The 18,066-nt window shown below is 38.0% G+C and overlaps 1 protein-coding gene across 5 annotated transcripts; it reads right to left on the bottom strand.

Annotated features, from left to right (window-relative positions):
* Positions 1–555: 555 nt before the first annotated feature.
* Positions 556–18,066, bottom strand: LOC115412102 (uncharacterized). 5 transcript variants are annotated; one of them, XM_030124401.1, is made up of 24 exons: positions 17,925–18,066; positions 16,346–16,425; positions 15,463–15,528; positions 15,243–15,361; positions 11,147–11,386; positions 10,378–10,496; positions 9,991–10,106; positions 9,588–9,855; positions 8,982–9,094; positions 7,377–7,517; positions 7,248–7,281; positions 5,851–6,075; positions 4,732–5,070; positions 4,361–4,692; positions 4,123–4,250; positions 3,770–3,886; positions 3,562–3,678; positions 3,381–3,476; positions 3,092–3,294; positions 2,917–2,963; positions 2,619–2,662; positions 2,363–2,431; positions 2,130–2,280; positions 556–2,025 (listed from the first exon to the last, which is right to left on the bottom strand). In XM_030124401.1, exons 2-24 carry the CDS (start codon positions 16,400–16,402, stop codon positions 1,888–1,890), a joined length of 3,279 nt encoding a protein of 1,092 aa, XP_029980261.1. In that variant the 5' UTR covers positions 16,403–16,425; positions 17,925–18,066; the 3' UTR covers positions 556–1,887. The 5 variants fall into 5 exon arrangements, with proteins under 5 accessions (XP_029980261.1, XP_029980259.1, XP_029980260.1 ...); XM_030124399.1 differs by having other exon boundaries at positions 4,361–5,070; XM_030124400.1 differs by lacking the exon at positions 17,925–18,066 and adding an exon at positions 17,737–17,866 and having other exon boundaries at positions 4,361–5,070.

Below are 18,066 nucleotides of genomic sequence, written 5' to 3'. Positions count from 1 at the left end.
CTGCAAATTCACTCAGCATGTGTGCACCCCTGGATGAGGCATTTGAGTGATTATATATGATGCATTTCTTAGCTTCTGATATTTCCATTTCAAATGCTATAAAAGTAGTGGACTGGGTTTGCACACAAAAGAACAAACAGAATGTTTTGAAAAGCAAGTGGCTGCAGCTCATTGCCATGTAGAGTTAGAAGGGGATTGTTCAGACTGTGAGGGGATCTGACAGACTGAGAGAGTAAATACACATAAGCCATGCATGTAACACTTTAAACGGCTTATATGGGCAAGCGTTGAAATGTTCAAACATTTATAGATGTAGTCTTTATGGGAAACAAAAACAAAGATGGATTTGCACAATAAAAGAGAAATATAAAAAAGAAAGGTAAGAGCTAAAAGGAAATACCTAAAAGAATAAAACCAATACAGAATCGAGAAAGAAAAGATCAGGCTCAGGACCAGTGCTGGATGTTATCCCATTAGTGTTTGTTACACACAACTGAATCTCAATTTGTGATTCAGATGCAAAAGTAAGAAACATTACATGAACAACAGAAGATGTAATACTTAGTCTACATGTTTTAATACACACTTGAAACCAAAGATATTTTGGAATCAGTTTCTGTACATTCATACAACACAGTTTCTAAAAAAACATGGCATCAAAGATGTCATAAAACGTGACAAGAGTGATATACAGCTGAACTAAAACTAACAGACTATAAAGAGGGATCTCTGTTATCAGACATTTCGGCAACAGTGGTGAAATAAAATGAGATATCGTTTCAGGTCTTATCTCTTAGCTCACATTATGCATGCTAAAGTACGTGCACCCCTGGACATTCTGCAAGTTTTTCATGACAAGAATTCAATTTTTTAATCAAACATGATGCCAAAAGTAAGTATTAATGGTTTAAAAAAAGGCAGGTAAAAAAAAAATTTAAAAAAATCTCCTGTTGATAGGTAAGAGTGCCATATATTACCAACAACTTTCATAAACTATGATAAAACACTGATGCATTTTCTAACACTGATATAGGACATTATTGATGCAAAATGACATCATGAGCTCCACAGACTGTTTAACATCCATATTTGGTCTGCTTCTGTTTCTTGAGGCAAAGATCATTTTAGAAACCATCTTAGTACCCCAGTTGAATCTAGGACTGGCTGCAAAATACAGAGGGAAGCAGTGTCATCTGAACAAACTGCCAAGAATCCTCACTAGCCATCCGACTGATCACAATAACTGAGTGAGGCACTTGAATGCTCATTAATCAGGTTATTTTCTTTTTCTTTTTTTAAAAAGAAATTTGGCGTAATCGCATTGGACATGAGATTCCATCAGTTTAACGAAACCCTATGCATCTGTTCCTGTTTTAACCAATATCTGATGTAAATCTCAAGTAGTTAAAACCAGAATCTGTGAAATATAAATTTGGCATTAAAGGACAAGACAGTACATGTCTAAAAAATGTTTGCAAAGTAAAAAAATCTAACACTGAAATAACTTCATAAAACAAAATGCTTTATGATTTGCTTGTTGGGCTCAAAATAATTTAATAAAAAATGCTTCTTTTTTTTTTTTTCAAATATCTTGTAGTATGAAGATAATCAGTAAAAGCTGGGGTGTATAAACATTCGATATAATTGACTTTCTAGATGTACAGCTACCTGTTGACTTTAAATGAACTACTGATGCCTTTTTTTATTCACTTACAGGATCCACAGACAGTTTACATAGTTTCTTCAAATTAAAGCAAGAAATAGCAAAACCTAAATTTAAGGAAATATTTTCAGTTCACACTGAAATGTCCGTCACTCATTATGAGCAGTGGTTTATTAATAGTAACAGGAATGTGATGCATTGAACAGCAGAGTAGGCTCTGGTATCTATCTTTTATTGTCCAGGTTTTGATGTCGATAAAGTTTGAGCACCAGATCTCTGATCTCATCTCGTTTCCTTCGCACCTGCTGACGGGGGAACCAACGTTTTAGTTGTAAAGGGAGGTCAAAGTGAACAACAGGGTCCTGAAAACAGAAAAATAAATAAATTATTTCCCATTACTCTGTACATGTATTAAAAAACATGTCTTCCTATTTAAGCTCTAAAATGAGACACAGGGGACATCTACCTTCAAAAAACTCTCAACATATTGCAGCAGGTAAAGTCCACAATCACTGTTGTTGTCCTGAAGGGGAACTTGACAGTGTGAGCTTTTCATCTGATCTGGACCAAAGTCCTTCGAGGAGCCACGACGGGTCTCCCACTCTGACAACAAGTAGCTGAAAAAAAAAAAGTATCACATTACACACATTTCCCAGCGTCTGCATGCATTTTGAGACAGAAGGAAATTGTACTACTTACTCTCGCAAAAGTTTGAAGACACGCTCATGAAGAGAACGTTTGAGGGAGTCCATAACAAGAATACATGGCCTATGGAGACATGGTGTATCAGTCAGTCAATGCACAAATCCAGGATATGCATTTATTTTGCATATCACCATGCATGATGGACCAACAACATGAAAGTCTTAAGGAAAAAAAAACAGAACCAGCTCTCAGTGCTGCAGCAGACTGGAGCAACTCAGAACCTGGTATCTGTGTGTGCTTGTGTAATCACCTTTTGCAAATAGTCTTCCTCGGGCAGGTTTGCTCAGTACAATTCTACAAAAAAAAGACAATTTTTTTTATATATATATATATAGTATTTATCACAGACAAAAAGCACAAAGTGCTTTGAGCACATGAAAATACAGCATTAAAAACTTAAACTAAAAGTAAAACTAAGTTTTTTAAGTTAAAAGTGAATGCACATCACTGGAATTAAAGGTACTGTTAAAAAAACAAAAAAACATCTTAAACACAAATACATAATGTAGATTGTAATTTAAATATGTGGATAAGTCTTTTTCTCTTACCACTGGACCAGGTAATGTGTCTTTGGTACACTGTTCTTGAGAATTTTCTAAAATAAATGAGAAAAACCATTGAAATCTTCTTTCCACTGATAAAATCACAATATAAAATGTAATCCTTTCTTTAATTCTTTTCTACACACAATTCTCACATCAGAACAGAATTTAACACACATACCCCTTTCTGGATTTTCACTGGAGTTTGATCCAAGCAATGCTTCAGTGTTATTATTTGGACTTTTATATCCCTGAGCCTCATCTTGATGCTGTAACTCTCCTGACCCACTGTGGTTCTTCACAGATTGAGAATCTGGAGTCCAGATCTCTTGTTTTGGCTCGTTTAGTCCAGGGAAGCAAATGACGACTAAATACCAATGAGCCCTAAACAGAGGAATGGATCATGTGATGTGTGAAACAGCATACCAGAAAACCTATAAACAATAAATCACTGTATGTTATTGACTTACTCCTGATTGACAGGCACAAACAGAAAATCTTTGTTAAAGATGTCCACATGTCGTGTCCATGTTTTAACCCGCTGATGCCGCCTCTGCCTCTGACAGCTGGAGGCACACAAAAACAAAAACATGGACATTTGCAAAACCGTCAAAAAACCTGACATTCACATAAAAACCTGCAGAAACCTACGAGTCGCTGGTGCTGCCTTCACTGGCGTTGTCCCTGCGAGTCAGCTGTTTGTAGAAAAAGCTGCTGAAGATGTGGGAGCGCTCAGCCACAGCCTCAGAGGCATTCTGGAGGAGGTATCTGGTCCAAGACATGAACAAGCTTAGTTTAAAAGTTTGCTCACCACAGAGAAACCATCAGTGATGCTTTTTGTTTATAAATGTAGTCTTACTTTAGATAAAAATCAATGATAACATCATTGAGATACTGCCCACTGTCAAGGCACTGCAGGTCCTCCATTGTGACAGTAATTCCTCCTTTGAGTGGTGGAGGAGGAAACTGGATTAACCTAAGTAGAAGTAGAGAAGAGATGGTAGGTCATGTAGTATTCCCAGTAAAAAATCACACATGTAGTAATAACTGTTGGTGCACGGGGTTATAATAGAACCTTCCAACAAATGTTTTAAAGGCTTGCATTAGATTATTATTATTAAAAGACAACTGCTGTGGATGCATGGAACCCCTTGTAGAATCCACCTGCCATCCCCTGTTGGATCAGTAGCAGAGCGCATGGAGGTTACTTGCCTTTGAGGCAGCCCCTGATGTTTATATTTAACCCAGCTGGAGTCTGATTCGCACAAGGACACAGAGTAGGATCCTTTGAGTCTACGATGGCATAGTGTATATACAGGATCGAGGTCTGATCTGCTTTTCTGTTGAAGAAGCAATTCATACGGATGTCAAATCCATGTAACATTGGAGCATGTCATACAGTATGTATAATTTAATCATTCACTGGTGATGGTTCCTGTAGTCCACTCACCTCAGACGGGTGTTCGTGGTCTTGTTGCTTCTGATTCACTTCTGGTTGGATTTGCAGCTTTGTTTCATGCTCTAGCTTTCCTATTGAGTCTTGCTTTGGCTCAACCTCTGATTGAATGGGTGCAGGGGTGTCTGTCTCCAGTTGTGGACAATCCAGGTCTGTCTCCAATTGTGGACAGTCCAGTTCTGTCTCCAGCTGTGAACAGTCCAGTTCTGTCTCCAGTTGTGAACAGTCCAGGTCAGTCTCCAGTTGTGGACAGTCCAGGTCTGTTTCTAGTTGTAGACAGTCCAAGTCTGTCTCCAGTTGTGAACAATCCAGGTCTGTCTCCAGTTTACAGTCCAGGTCTGTCTCCAGGTCTGTCTCCAGCTGTGGACAGTCCAGGTCTGTCTCCAGTTGACAGTCCAGGTCGGTCTCCAGTTGTGGACAGTCCAGGTCTGTCTCAAGTCCAAGGACTGTGCCCTCCTGGCCAAGAAGCTTAAGCAGGTGTGGATCCAGTCCAGTTCTTCTAATCAGCTCCACACTGTCATCCAGTGACAGAACTGGACCAGTGAAGTCCAAACCACTAAAACTATATTCAGTATTGTCCATTATTGAATTCTCATTTGCAAGACTGTTGAGACAGTCAATGTCCAGGAGGGAGCGCAACAAAGCCCCCATCATTCCCTCCACATTATCCTTCAGAGTGAGCAGGACAAAGGGGCTGGGTTTTTCTAAAAAACAAAAAACGTAACTACAATGTAAGACAAAGATGAACATCAAAGAGAATGTGATACAATATTTAATATTCAAGTCTTTGTCATCTTCCTCAGACAATTATGAATGCATTGTAAACAGACCCCTATATTGGACTTTGGTGAAGCACCGAATGAGAATACAGAGCAAAATTTGGACAATAGCAGATGTTTGTTGGTGGCTTTATGTTTTTCTAATTTCCAATGCTACTCTTTTCCTAATTTCAGTATTTCGTTGCACAAAGTTCAAACAGGTTTCATGTCTGTTATTTATTAACATTAGATGCAAGTAAAATTAACAAAAACTATTTTTCAACCAATTACTTCCACTAGGACGGGTTTATTTTTATGAAGAGGAGATGCCACATTAGCTGGATGTGTGCTAAGTTTGCATTAGTTAATATTGGTTTTGATTGATTAATACACATTTGATTAATACACATTTTTTACTAAAGTTAATGGGACTTCAGAGACCTGTAAGTTTTTTCTTTTACAGCCTGAACCCACAGAAACCCAACGCAAAGTCTGAAATATAGAGATACAATCTGCAATAACAAAAATTGAGACACTTGACAGACCTGACAATGGCTACATGCCAATTATGTATTGATATTGCCCAATTTGTTTTACTGTGGCTTTACTGGGAAAGTCTTGTTTTCCAGCTATGCTTTCTACAGCTTTTCACAAAAGATGAGGCAAAAATTTTATAGTAAATACGAGACAAGCCTCCACCGACCCCAAGTACTGAACATGTCTCACCAGTGTTTTTGTTTCCATCTTCCTTAGCGCCCAGTGTGCTGAGGTCACACTGTAGAGCAGTCGCAGCAGTTTCTGACACATATAACAGGACAATAGCAGGCGGTGGCTTCTTGTTGCCCTTACAGAAAAATCCCCGGTCTTCCAGTTCGTCATGGTCCCATATACTGTACTTCTTCAGCTCTTTGCGCTCCATGCTTAATATCACCTCCACCTGTTTACTAATGTCTGGGGACAAGAGGAGGATGTGTTTGAGATTATTACTAATGTTACATCCCCATCTTTCACCTACCTTGACAGGGATACATATAGAGTGGTTGTAATTCTCTGATCCCATATTTTGGGAGACATGTTAATAGACAGACAAGATTTAATATTCACAAAGACAGTACTATCTCACGCATAGGCAAGATCAGATCTAATAGGATAACCGCACTAGTTCTCTGTAGTGGAGATTTCACAAGCTCAAAGGTGAAAGTGCACTAGAGCCTCGTAGGTCTAATCTCTCACACACACATACTTTTTTAGTATCTGAAATAGAACAGTAAGCTGAACGAGAACAGTGTGCAGACAGACCAAAACTGTTGGGGGGAGAGTTTATACACTCAAGATCAAAGGTCACAGGCAGGGCACACTCATCTTCCCTCAGACAGGCTAAACAAGAGGCATGTTCTTTTGAGTTTGTAAGATAATAGGACCTGGAGAGTACACCAGGTAACTCTGGAACTAGTCCAGAAAGTCTGTGACCTGAAGAGTTCTCCCATCAGGACTTTAAAGGAGTGATATTTTGCTTTTTTAAATGGAATTATCCATTTTAAAGCATTTCCCTGTGGACTACATAAACTGTAAATGTTATGCTTGGATCTGAATTCTTCATTAATTCAACTCCACAGGTCCATCTTGAACCCTATTTCTGAGTAATGACACCAGAAAGGTCATTTTCAGCACTGACCCCTTTAAATGCACATGAGCCACTTCAGGCCTCACCCCCTCCAGGTTGTTGGGTGTGCTGCTCTGTCCTGTTCAACCAACAACTGAACATTGTAGGTAATCAGCTCGAAGTTTGGACATATTTTCAGTATGGACTACAACCACTGCTGCTGAAAAACAATCATCTCGTACTCTGAGAAATGTTTGTCGTAAATCTTGACCTCATATGTGGAAATGTCATGACGTAACTAGTTATAAACGTAAAAAATTAAGCAGGAATTAAAACGGGTTGTAGAAATCCACTCGATTTTTGCCAAAATGAATATAAAGATAGCTTTGCAGCACCTGGAGGGTTCAAATTCAAACTTTTGGAACTATTAGGGTCCAAATACACAAATAAATGTACCAAAGACTAATAAAAGTGGGTTCAGCAAAATATGACCCCTTTAAATAACCAGTTATACACATACCTTTTAATGGCATGATGATTTTTGTATCTGTAACCTGTGAAAGGACAAAAAAAGACAAGTCTGAATGGTATCAATACCGAATATGATGCCACGAGCACAATCAGCTCTGTTTAGGCGCATTTGTATTACCAAGAGGTCTCCATTGGCCTTTCCCTGGTACCGTCCACAGTACAAGGTGGTGAAGGCCAACCCCAGACAAGTGTTGTCCACAGTGGTGATTGGTGAAAGTGCTACTGTCCCAGAATGTTCATCTACAACTACATGCAACACCTGTAACACATGTAAAATACAGTATTACTTAAGAGTGGTAAAATAAAATAAAAAATAAACATAGGATTTTCAAATGATTCCCCCATTGGACAAATGGTAAGAGATCTGCTAAAAGATTATGTCAAATGTTAACACAACTGCAAAACTATCATCAGTGTCTTGGTCCCAGAAAAATACAGCTGTCACACAGAGGAAGCTGTACAGTGCTGTAATAAAACCAACCTCTTATTATGACAAAGCAAAAGAATGCATGGCCTTTTTTGGTGATTTATCTTTATCCTCTGTCTTTTATAGCTTATGCATGTAATCTTGAAAGTTAAAGAATCTTTAAAAGACTCAAATCTGCTGGGTTAAAACAAGTGGCATCTGTTCCAGGTCTGAAATTAATGCTTACCAAGCACCACGTGTGATTTTCCACTGGGTGAGTAAATCTCAAAACACTGTCAACCACAGCAGCAGGTAAATGTATGTTTCAAAATAGTCATGATGTTAAAAAAAAAACTAAGAGTCTCTAGAAGAGTCATTTTTGATGGACTGGGTTTTGTCACAATCTATTATTACCATCATTTTTTATTGACTTTTAAATGATAATGAATCATATTTTATCATTAAAATAAGACGCATTGAAATAGAGAACAAATGTTAAAATTACGCATTTAAAAGGACATGGACGGAAAAAAAGAAACAAACATGAACATGCAATTTTGCAGAACTACGTTTTTGCCTCAGACATGTAACTTTTTATGGCTGTGGTGATTTTTTTCTGAACACCAAACCTGCATTCTTTTGCCCAACTGGAGAACAGAATTAGCACCATTGGGTAGATTTCTCCAGAGAGGTGATCAGAAGTTGGCAAGACTCCACAAGATTACCCAAGTACTCATTTCACTGGGAAGAAATCCCACTGCATATACAACAGTGCAGCTGCAGCCACTATCGAATGATCCTGCTCAATGAAAAATGGCACAATACGAGAACCTGGTCCATTGAAAAGTGACCACGAGGTCCTGCTAGTTACACGCAGCAGTGCAACGACACAGCCACCACGTAGAGCTGAGCTGTTGCCTGGGAGTCGTCATGGTTACAGCCACTTCAGTCTGTAGTGCTTTGCACTCACAGAGGGAATGCAGACTTACTGACACTGGATAAATTACTTGAAGTCAGGCTACACCACGCTCAATGCTCTGATCTGTCAAAATGAGGGTCAGCCTTCAGATCTTTCCATCATAGTTTATAGTTTCATAGAAAATATTCAGTGAATGCAACCGCCTGCTCTACAGAGGTTTAAAGTCATTTACAGTTGTGGTGCTTCTGTCCTGTTTGCTGTATCAGACTTTGACACACAAACATATAAAAGGACAGAGACGTGATGGTTGATACAAGTGCAATACAAAAACTCTAAAGTCCATAAAGTAAACATGTCTATATTTTCCTCATTTTCTTCAATGATACATTCAACTCTACCTGCATGTCCTCTATGCCCTTGGCTTCCAGCTGTGGGGTCACAGCTTCATCTGGGGGCTTCTTCTGTGTCACTGTGCCTTCACCGCCCTCCTCATCATCACTGGAGAGCACAACTGAAATATACATAGAAAGGATCCATGAACCCAGAATGAAATTTACTTGGAATCTATGCTAAAGTACATTCCTCAACAATAAGGACATCCACATACACAGGTAAAATTAAACTGACAAAATGACAAACAGCATCAGAAACACATCCATGAGGCAGGGAAAACAATCAACACATATAACTCTTTTTTTCACCTGAATTCGTTTACTTTGCTACTTAGGAGCATGAAAGCCTTTTTGATTAAGGATGCATTAAAACAGCTCAGACAAAGGAACCAGATGGTGAGTACTAAATCAAATGGTTTCTAGAGTTCTATTCATTTATGATTACAGCACACACACAAAGAGTGTTCAACTTATGTCCGTCTGTCTTTAACTGACTAAAATAAAAGGTTTATCAATATAATAATGCTGCCAGGTTTTGATGATTATCTGGTTATTGATTACTAAGTTCTGAGGGGATAGTTTTAATTGCATTACCCTTGCTAGACAACATACTTGCTGCATTTAAGTCTCCAGAACTGGGGCTTGTAACTGGGATCAGGGCTCCTCCATTGTTCTCATCATCTCCTACTGTGAACTGCACAATGCCACGGCCCAGGTTCTCCAAATCCCTGTCTTCTGCACTTTCCTCCACGCAAATTTGTGTAGGAGCTGGTCCTCCGTCTTTGTTGTTTGTCCCAGAGAGGCGCAGCACACTCTCACGTCGACGTTTTGGGGAGTGTGTTTCCGTGCTTTGGGTCTCTGCATCTTTCACTTTCCTCTTCTGTTGATACAAAAAACACATACAAAAGCTCCTTTATTTTGGGGGTCTTTCACCTTCTCTCAACATTCTCAGGAAGAAAAAAGAGAAACTTGAGGAACTCATCTGAACCCTGTAAATTAAATGTAAAGTACGTACCAAACTGTGTTCCAAGTCATTTTCTGGATCCGTCCATTTGTCGTTGATTTTATTTGGGGTGAATTTACAGTGTCCTGTATCCTTAGGATGTTCCCACCTCAATGACAGTCCACAATCTGAAACATACAAAAGGAGGTCAACTTATAATGAAGCTGTAGAACAACACAACTCCAATTTTGTTTTTCTGTTGACAAAATAATTGTACTTAAAATTAAGTCAAACTTACAGAGCTTTGTGCTTTGATATTTACTCATGAGCAAAAAGTACAAAACAACGTCATATTTCTTAAGCTTATAATCAAATCTGGGTGAAATAGTTAAGCAAGGTCCGGTTATCACTTAAGATTTACAGAAACACCTTTATATACTTTTCTTCATGTGTACCCACCTATAACTTCAGCAACCTTATAGTCTTCTTTCTGGTCCTTGCCTATTTTCACTTCTTGAACATCTCCGTTTTCATCTTTGTCCTCTTTGTCATCATCATTCTTTAACTTTAGTCTGGACCTGGACACATGTCAGAAAACACTATTGTACATTTTGTTTTCCAGCAAGGCAGTGCAAAACTAAATTTGCAGGATATTTTTTGTCATAGAGTCCCTACTTGAAAACAAATATTCGAGACAGAGAGCATAAAATCAAATGCAGAAACACTTATTTGACCCAGAATCTCAAGTTGTGAAATCCTTCTGTGTGGTATTGTTCCGAAATAAAATCACCAGCAGTTTTGTCGCTGGAAAATGCAGAGAGCCAAATATTCATCAGGCCAAGCCACTCTAAAATTTCTCAGTTTAAAACAAATAAGCCAACTTCAGTTTTCATGTATGAAGGGTCCATTGTCTGAACCATTATTCACACTCAGGTCCTTATTTTCTGCAACTGTAAATGGGAAACCTTCTGAGGTGTTAAGTCACACCGTGGGACCCAGAACTATCATATTCTAAACAGTGCTATTAAAACAAGGTCTGTAAAATGTAAAAGACATTTTTGGAAAAACACTGGAGCAGCTTTCACCAAAACAAATGGCCGATCATGATCGTACCCCTTATTAACTCATTACTACATCCCTGTGATATTTCAGCTTTCACAAATGTAGAAGCATTCTTTATGTCAAATGGCGCACACTCAGCTCATTTGTCGCCACAGTGTTTTCATACCGGACGGATGTGGGGGTGGTGGTCTGCTTCCGTTTTGGGGTGACAGTCTTGCTCTTCTCGTCCTTGGCCTCCCTGAGAGTCTTCTCTCTGTAGATCGGGGTCTGCTCTCTGCACCGACGCCGCTCCCTGCTGGACACTAGCTCTTTATTTTGGAAGTTAAAGGCCGCTTTTTTCTGTTCCATGAAAGCTCTGCCCAGCTCTGTCTTCAGCACATCTGTCAGAACTAAATAAGGCTTCCTCCTGCAGGAAAAAACAGAGCAAGAATTATTAACAGTCTTTGTAGATTTCCTCTGCAATATTAAAGGTATAGCTCATAGCACCTATTAAACTGCAGATCTGATGTCATGTACACCAGCTGATCCACAGGGAGGGGCACACAAGTCAACTGGTGCAGATAAGGAGTGTGTGTTGTCGTAGTGATAAACTGAGCCTTGAGTCACACAGTTTATGACGGAGGTTTAAGCAACTTACACAAATATGCAAAATCCCACACACAAACAAGAAGCATATTCAAAAATTTTCAAACATAAGGGGATGGTGTGTCCATATTTGCTGTTTGGAAGAAACCACGACATTATGGTGCAACAGGTTAAGACAAAAAGTCAAGACTAATGAAAATATTACAAACAAGTAAAATACCTCCAGAATAAAAGTAGTGAAACTTTACTAAGTGTGAGTCACTAACAAAGAAAAATTGAGAAGAAAATCCTGGTTGTATGTAGTTTCCAAAATACAGTTTTGGGTCAAAATGTGCAATTCTTTGAATTAATGAGAGAATGGGTTTGTCTCAGAGCTAACAGATCTACTTCAAAACACAGTCTGCACATGATAATACTTTCCCTTTACAGGTTCTTTCTAGATGAAGAGTTACAAATCAATTATATAAATGTACATAAACCAATATATGTTAGGGATGCAAATTATCGATTAATTCATTAATCGTTAGTTGGTTGCCCTTATCGATCGATTAACGATTAATTGATAAGCGGCGATTTTCCTGAGAACCTGAATTTCTTTTTCAATGCGGTCTATAAGAATAAAAGCTAAATATTGTTCATATACTTCATGCAAAAAACATGTCATATTCCTTAATGATTGATTTATTGAACCATTGGATACAGTCAGTGTGGAATTCATTTGTTGATGTGGCGGTGTGTAATGGGGGGATGCATGCGCGTGCGTTTCGCCGGTGGGTGGTTGGGTGCACGTGCATGCATTTTGTCGGGGGGGTACTCGCATGCGCGCAGTACAGCCGGGGGATGTGTGCGTGTTGGTTGGTAACTGCGCACATGCGTGCGTCCCTTTCCATCCTACTTCTAATACTATAGGGGTACGGTGCAGTCCGTGCCCCCACAGAAGTGAAAGTGGATCTTTTTGCTCATTTATCTTTTCCCTACCTCCTGAAGCTTCGCAAATGCTCAACATACCTGTGTCCCGAATCAGGAGCCTGGAGGATGTTTTTAACTTCTGTCTCACTGACTGTGGACTAGACAAACCTCCAGGGAAAACGTTCTGATACCGACCCCGCATTTGTGCGTGTATTTATTCGGGGGTGCACCACTCCCACAAAAAGACGGGCCGGTCTCTTTGTGGCTCCACCATGTCCATAAAGACATTCTAACTCATCAACACCATGATCCGGTTCAATGACCAGCTATCCCAGCCGCGGTGCCGCAGCGCGGACAAACCAGCAGCCTTTGGACAGGTGTGGACGGGTGGAAAAGGGCAATTAACCGACAATTAATAATTTAATCGAGCAAATTCTTATCGACAATTAATCGTTAGTCGATTAATTGTTTACATCCCTAATATATGTGTAATAACACTTTATCAAATACATTGAAAACATCAGCACCAGCACTGTTTTGTCATTTGTTATCCAGTTCATCTCATAAAAGTATGTAAGATTTAGCTCATTTAATCTCTTTCTAAAAAACTGTAGACGAAGCGGAATAATGGGGTAATAAATAAAAAGTCATGTTAACACATTACACCTTTAAAGCCTTAACAAATCACCTAATAATCATTTTTAATAACGCACCAAAAATTAATGATATTAATTAATAATACCATATTATACCATGTCTTTCAAATACATAATGACATAATGATTAAAATTCTCTAACTCTGAACTTGCAATATTATTACATAAGGGCACTTAAACTAAAATTCACAAAACAAATACACCTTGCAAGTAATCTAAACCTCCTAATATTCGGTGTTTTAAATATACATTGACACTGCCCTCTGCAGGTTAATATCCACACTATAGCAAATAAATTCAACAGAATTTATTCTATTGGCTGATCTTGTGGAGGGTGACAAAAAGTGGCAGCTTTCATCACCACTGTACTAATCTCACATAGACACATGTATTTCCTCACTTGGTTTGTGACGCTATTGCCCTAGAGCAAAAGCTCTGTGGGTGGTTTGAGTTGTTCTTTAAGCAAATCACATTCACTGTGGATGGTACAGAACATAGAACGCAGCAAGAGTGCATTTGCAAACTATTGTCAGGAGAAAGATGTTTTTGTTTGGTTGAACAAGGGCACAAGAAAAAGCATGACATGGCATTAAATTGACTAAATCCCCACAACAGAATATGGCACATAAAAAGATCAGATGTACATCTTTGTCCAAATGGCCATTTTCATTGTGTAGTCGCAGCTTGGAAGATGTCATTTTTTTAAGTAGTGAAGGGGATTTTCAAAACCGTAACCATAACACACAGACAGTAATGTAGCTATAGACAGCAGGGCATGACAAGGATAGGCACGAGTCTATCCATTCAAATAAATGTGTGAAATACTGTATTAATCCTTCCTCTTCATAAGGAGTAGATATTTAAAAGCACCACCTGCATGAAGCATTAAATGATCCATATCAAATGACTTCAATTTTGTTAGTAAGCAGAGGGGTTTTTTTTTCCAATGCCAATGCAATGATGAAAGCTAATATTATGGACTGTTTTTTAAGCCCTGATGTGTGAATAAAGGACAGATAAAAGTGGTGAGTGTTATTTTGGACAATATAGTTACATTATTACTGTTGATCAGAGGACCATTGATATGATCGGATGTTAGTTATTACTATTCTTCATTAAGGCAATCATAGTATTTCATAGCTTACTGAAAAATCCAATGTGTGTGTTTTTATTTTTGTGTATGATTGGGCATGTCTCAGAGCCCTCCCACCCTTGACCAGTTTATAACATTTACATTTTTACTTTCAATGTTTTTTTCTATGTTTTCTAAAGACATTGTTTTAATTTCATTTGTCAACAGCAGTCTGGAATTTAGTTACACTTTAACCCATTAAGACCCAAAGATCCATCGCTGACCAAAAGCATCTACTGATCTAAAATGTCTAATACCTGTTGATCCACAAATCTTATCAATACATGTAAATAATTGGTGTAAAATGCAATTTGTCATCTTTTCATGATCATCAAATGTGACCCATTTGGATGTTCAGAGGATCTATAGTGAATGTGAAACCACCGTCATCTTCTACAACATGGATTCACCAGTAAAACCCATGGAGTTTGATAAATAATAGTGGATAGAGACACTTGATTTGTCTTCAGGTATTGATATATTTGATTGGAAAAAGTCACTTTTTCTGCAGTTTTCTCTGTTTTTGATATAACCCTCAACTTTAATCTGAGCTTTTATGAACATCTACATGATCAGTGAATTTAATACAGGAAAATACCTTATTTATACTAATAAAACACAAAATACTGAGGATACTATTATAAATAAATGGTGATAAATCACTTAAGAAAGGTTAGATAAAGAGAAAATTTAATTTTGGGACTGACAAAAGTAGCGCTAGGTCTTTATCGGTTAAGCAAACTGCTGTGGAATCAATGAAAATTCAAAGGGGCACTGTTGACCTACATCTAGAAGAAGAGCCCCACCTTGTGAATGTTTAACAAACTGCAATTAACTGCACATCTAAACAGATAAAAGAAAGAACAAACAATAACAGAAAAGACAGCCCTCAGTATGAACTACACAAGGTACTTGTTGGTTTGAGAGAATGGTTACAACAAGGACCAGGTACATATTTGAGAAAGTCCGGTCCCGCATACCTGGCTAGCCCCATCTTGACCAAAGCTGCGTGGTTGTGATCAAACATCATGGATCCATTTCTAGGTTGGGAGTCACGGTGACGTCTGGGTTTGGATCCAGCAAATGCAGTCCAAGATACCTGATAAAAAAATGTAAATTAAAAAAATATTTATTCTGAACTATACATTATAGAACAACATGTGTTATGTTATTCAAAACAGACCAGAATTATTAGTATACCTGTCTTTCTAACTTCCCACACTCTGGTGAAAGATATGATGTGGGGATTCTGAGTGGGTTTTCCATCTAAAATTCACAGGTTGGTTAGTAGCCGTAAGTTAGACATAACTACTAAAGGCTTGTAAATGCAAACCAAGCATTAATTAAAAGCCAATGACTAGTATGTAGCTGGTATTAAATCTTTATGCACATGGTGGCTCATGTATTAAGTTTATCATTAGTTTGGTTGTGGGTTTAACCCAAAGTTAGTCAGTTTATAGCAACCTGTAAATATCTGATCAGTTAGTTGGTTGAATAATAGCTTAGTCTGTTTTTAACCAAAAACCGCAAAACAGTCCCAAATACAGACTGAGCTCATGAAATCGCGCTGTATGTCAAGCCAATTCTTATGGCATTTGGTGTGCTATATATACGCATTTTCATCTTTTCTCGTGTTATTCAACACCATTTGATTACGTGTAAATTTATGCCAAGCTCTCCAGTTTACATATCCATAACCACTAATGCTAATGCGTACAGATAACATGACATTTAAAAGTGGCGTGTATATTTACGCACTTCATGATAACACGTTGCCAAATAAGACAAGTGGTTATACGTAATTTACTTTAGGGTGGAAGAAATGAAAAGAAACAAACATTTTTTTATGCTAAATGCTTAACTACTCATCAGAAATGTATTCAGCAGATTGTATAATGGTTTGGTGAGGTCTTACTTGTTTTAGCCTTGGAATCTGTGAATGACTGAGTGCAACACACAATAGCACAATTGAAGCAGCTTTCACAATGCAAAATGATGCTGACTTCTCTATGCACACATGAGCTGACAAACACCTAGCCCTCACTGATATCCACTTCTATAACCTGGAGAATGACAAACATACCAAATTATCCTTATCAACAGTAAATGGTATAGTTAAGGCTTTTCTTCTGTCCATCATGGTCCACAGTCTGGTAAGGCACACTGCAAGAAACACATGTACATGAATTACATACAGATTGACAAAACAAGTAAAAGCTCAAACAAACTAATAAATATAACACATAAATAGTTTCAGTATACTTAACAAAAACACTTTTCCAGGCAATAAACTAATGAGTAACTGAACAGGTGACTGGTCCAATCAGATTCAGCTAAAAAAACAAACAAACAGACAAAAACAGAATCTGATTCTGTAGTAAACACTGCTGTTCTATGAACAATTTACAGTTTTAATAGCAGCATTTGCAGAAGTGTCGATGTGGAATATTTTTTTAAAAAGACGAGTAATTTCAAATAAAATCACAATAAATCTATTCAAACAGACAGGCTGCATGAATATTTGAGAGCAATAAAGGAAGAATTGCGAGATCACGTTAAGATTTAAAACTCAAGCTACACAATAAAGAGAGAATAAATTATTTCAAGTTTTAAACAATAATTTAAGTCTACAACCGAAATTTGCCTAACTATGCAAATATTTGTAAATATCTATGATTACTTTTACATACATCCAAATTCTTATGCCCTCCAAGTTCCTCAATCATGTGTCTCATTCCGTGTTTAACAGCTCAAGAAAGACATGATCAGACACCTCACATCTTTTAACAACCAGAATCTGAAAACAAAAGGTCTGCCTCATGGGTTCACTGTCCAATCCTGATCCTGTACAGACACAACACATTCATTTGTGCTTTCTCTAACGGTTTAGCTCCAGAGCCCCTGAACAGATAAAGATAAGAGATGGAGGGGACTAGGATAGTGAATGACAACTTAAAATATGGACAGAGGATTATGAACATTTCAGTATAATAAAAGACTGACTAATAGCAATAACAGCTGTAGTTATTTCAGCTAACTGTACAGTGTACTTTGTTATATTTTCCTGCACTTGTACGACTTACAGTATTTTGGTTTCATAATAATGAAAAGTGCATATTTCGATTACACGTGCATGTATTTGTTTGGCAAAACAAGGGGAAAATGTGTAAAAAGTAGCTATAGCTGTGCACTCTTTGTGCAATTCAGTTTTCATTCTGTCCATTTTCAACTGCACTGCCCTTACACAAACTGAAGATCTTTTAAATACGGACACTGTGGAGACATCCTAAAAGATTGAATTACTTTAATTATTTCTTATATCGCAGATGAATCCCGGAAGACAATTAAAAACACAACAAACCTTGCACAAGCTAACAAGTGACCCACAAAGCCCGGTTAGCATGAAGCACAAATGTTTGTATTGCATGAAAAACACGTGACATTCATCCTATTTCAACAAAGCAGTGCAATTACCTCACTTTTCGAGTACATCACTGCAGCATAGTGTAGTTCATTTAGGGGTTAATTTCCTCCAAAAGTCTGGACACAATCAAAAGTGAAAAACCTGTTCTGCTAGCGCTAGCCGCTGAAATTAGCAACATTCAAGCTAACTAGCTACCTTATCTATGATTGTAGCTAAATGTAGGAGAACTCAAGCTTACCCTAAGCCGGATTTTCCGTTTCTAGCAACTATGAAGTTAAGAAAAATGTCGATAACTAATTTCCCCCAGATATTTATATCAGTAGTTCATTAAAATCTGAAATGCACACATTTTGCTTGGCTCGACTGTGCTTCTTCTTCGT

This window comes from Sphaeramia orbicularis, chromosome 21 (genome assembly GCF_902148855.1).
Source record: "Sphaeramia orbicularis chromosome 21, fSphaOr1.1, whole genome shotgun sequence".
NCBI classification, from domain to species: Eukaryota; Metazoa; Chordata; class Actinopteri; order Kurtiformes; family Apogonidae; genus Sphaeramia; species Sphaeramia orbicularis.
The sequence above is the reverse complement of the archived record's forward strand: the minus strand, read 5'-3'. Positions and strand labels throughout refer to the sequence as shown.

Coding starts and splice junctions, on each gene's coding strand:
- LOC115412102 (XM_030124399.1), bottom strand. CDS start 16,402: ATGATGGACAGAAGAAAAGCCTTAACTATACCATTTACTGTTGATAAG. Junction 15,362..15,462: donor GTGGGAAGTTAGAAAGACAG/GTATACTAATAA, acceptor TTTTTTTATCAG/GTATCTTGGACTGCATTTGC. Junction 2,026..2,129: donor ATGTTGAGAGTTTTTTGAAG/GTAGATGTCCCC, acceptor TTCTGTTTTCAG/GACCCTGTTGTTCACTTTGA.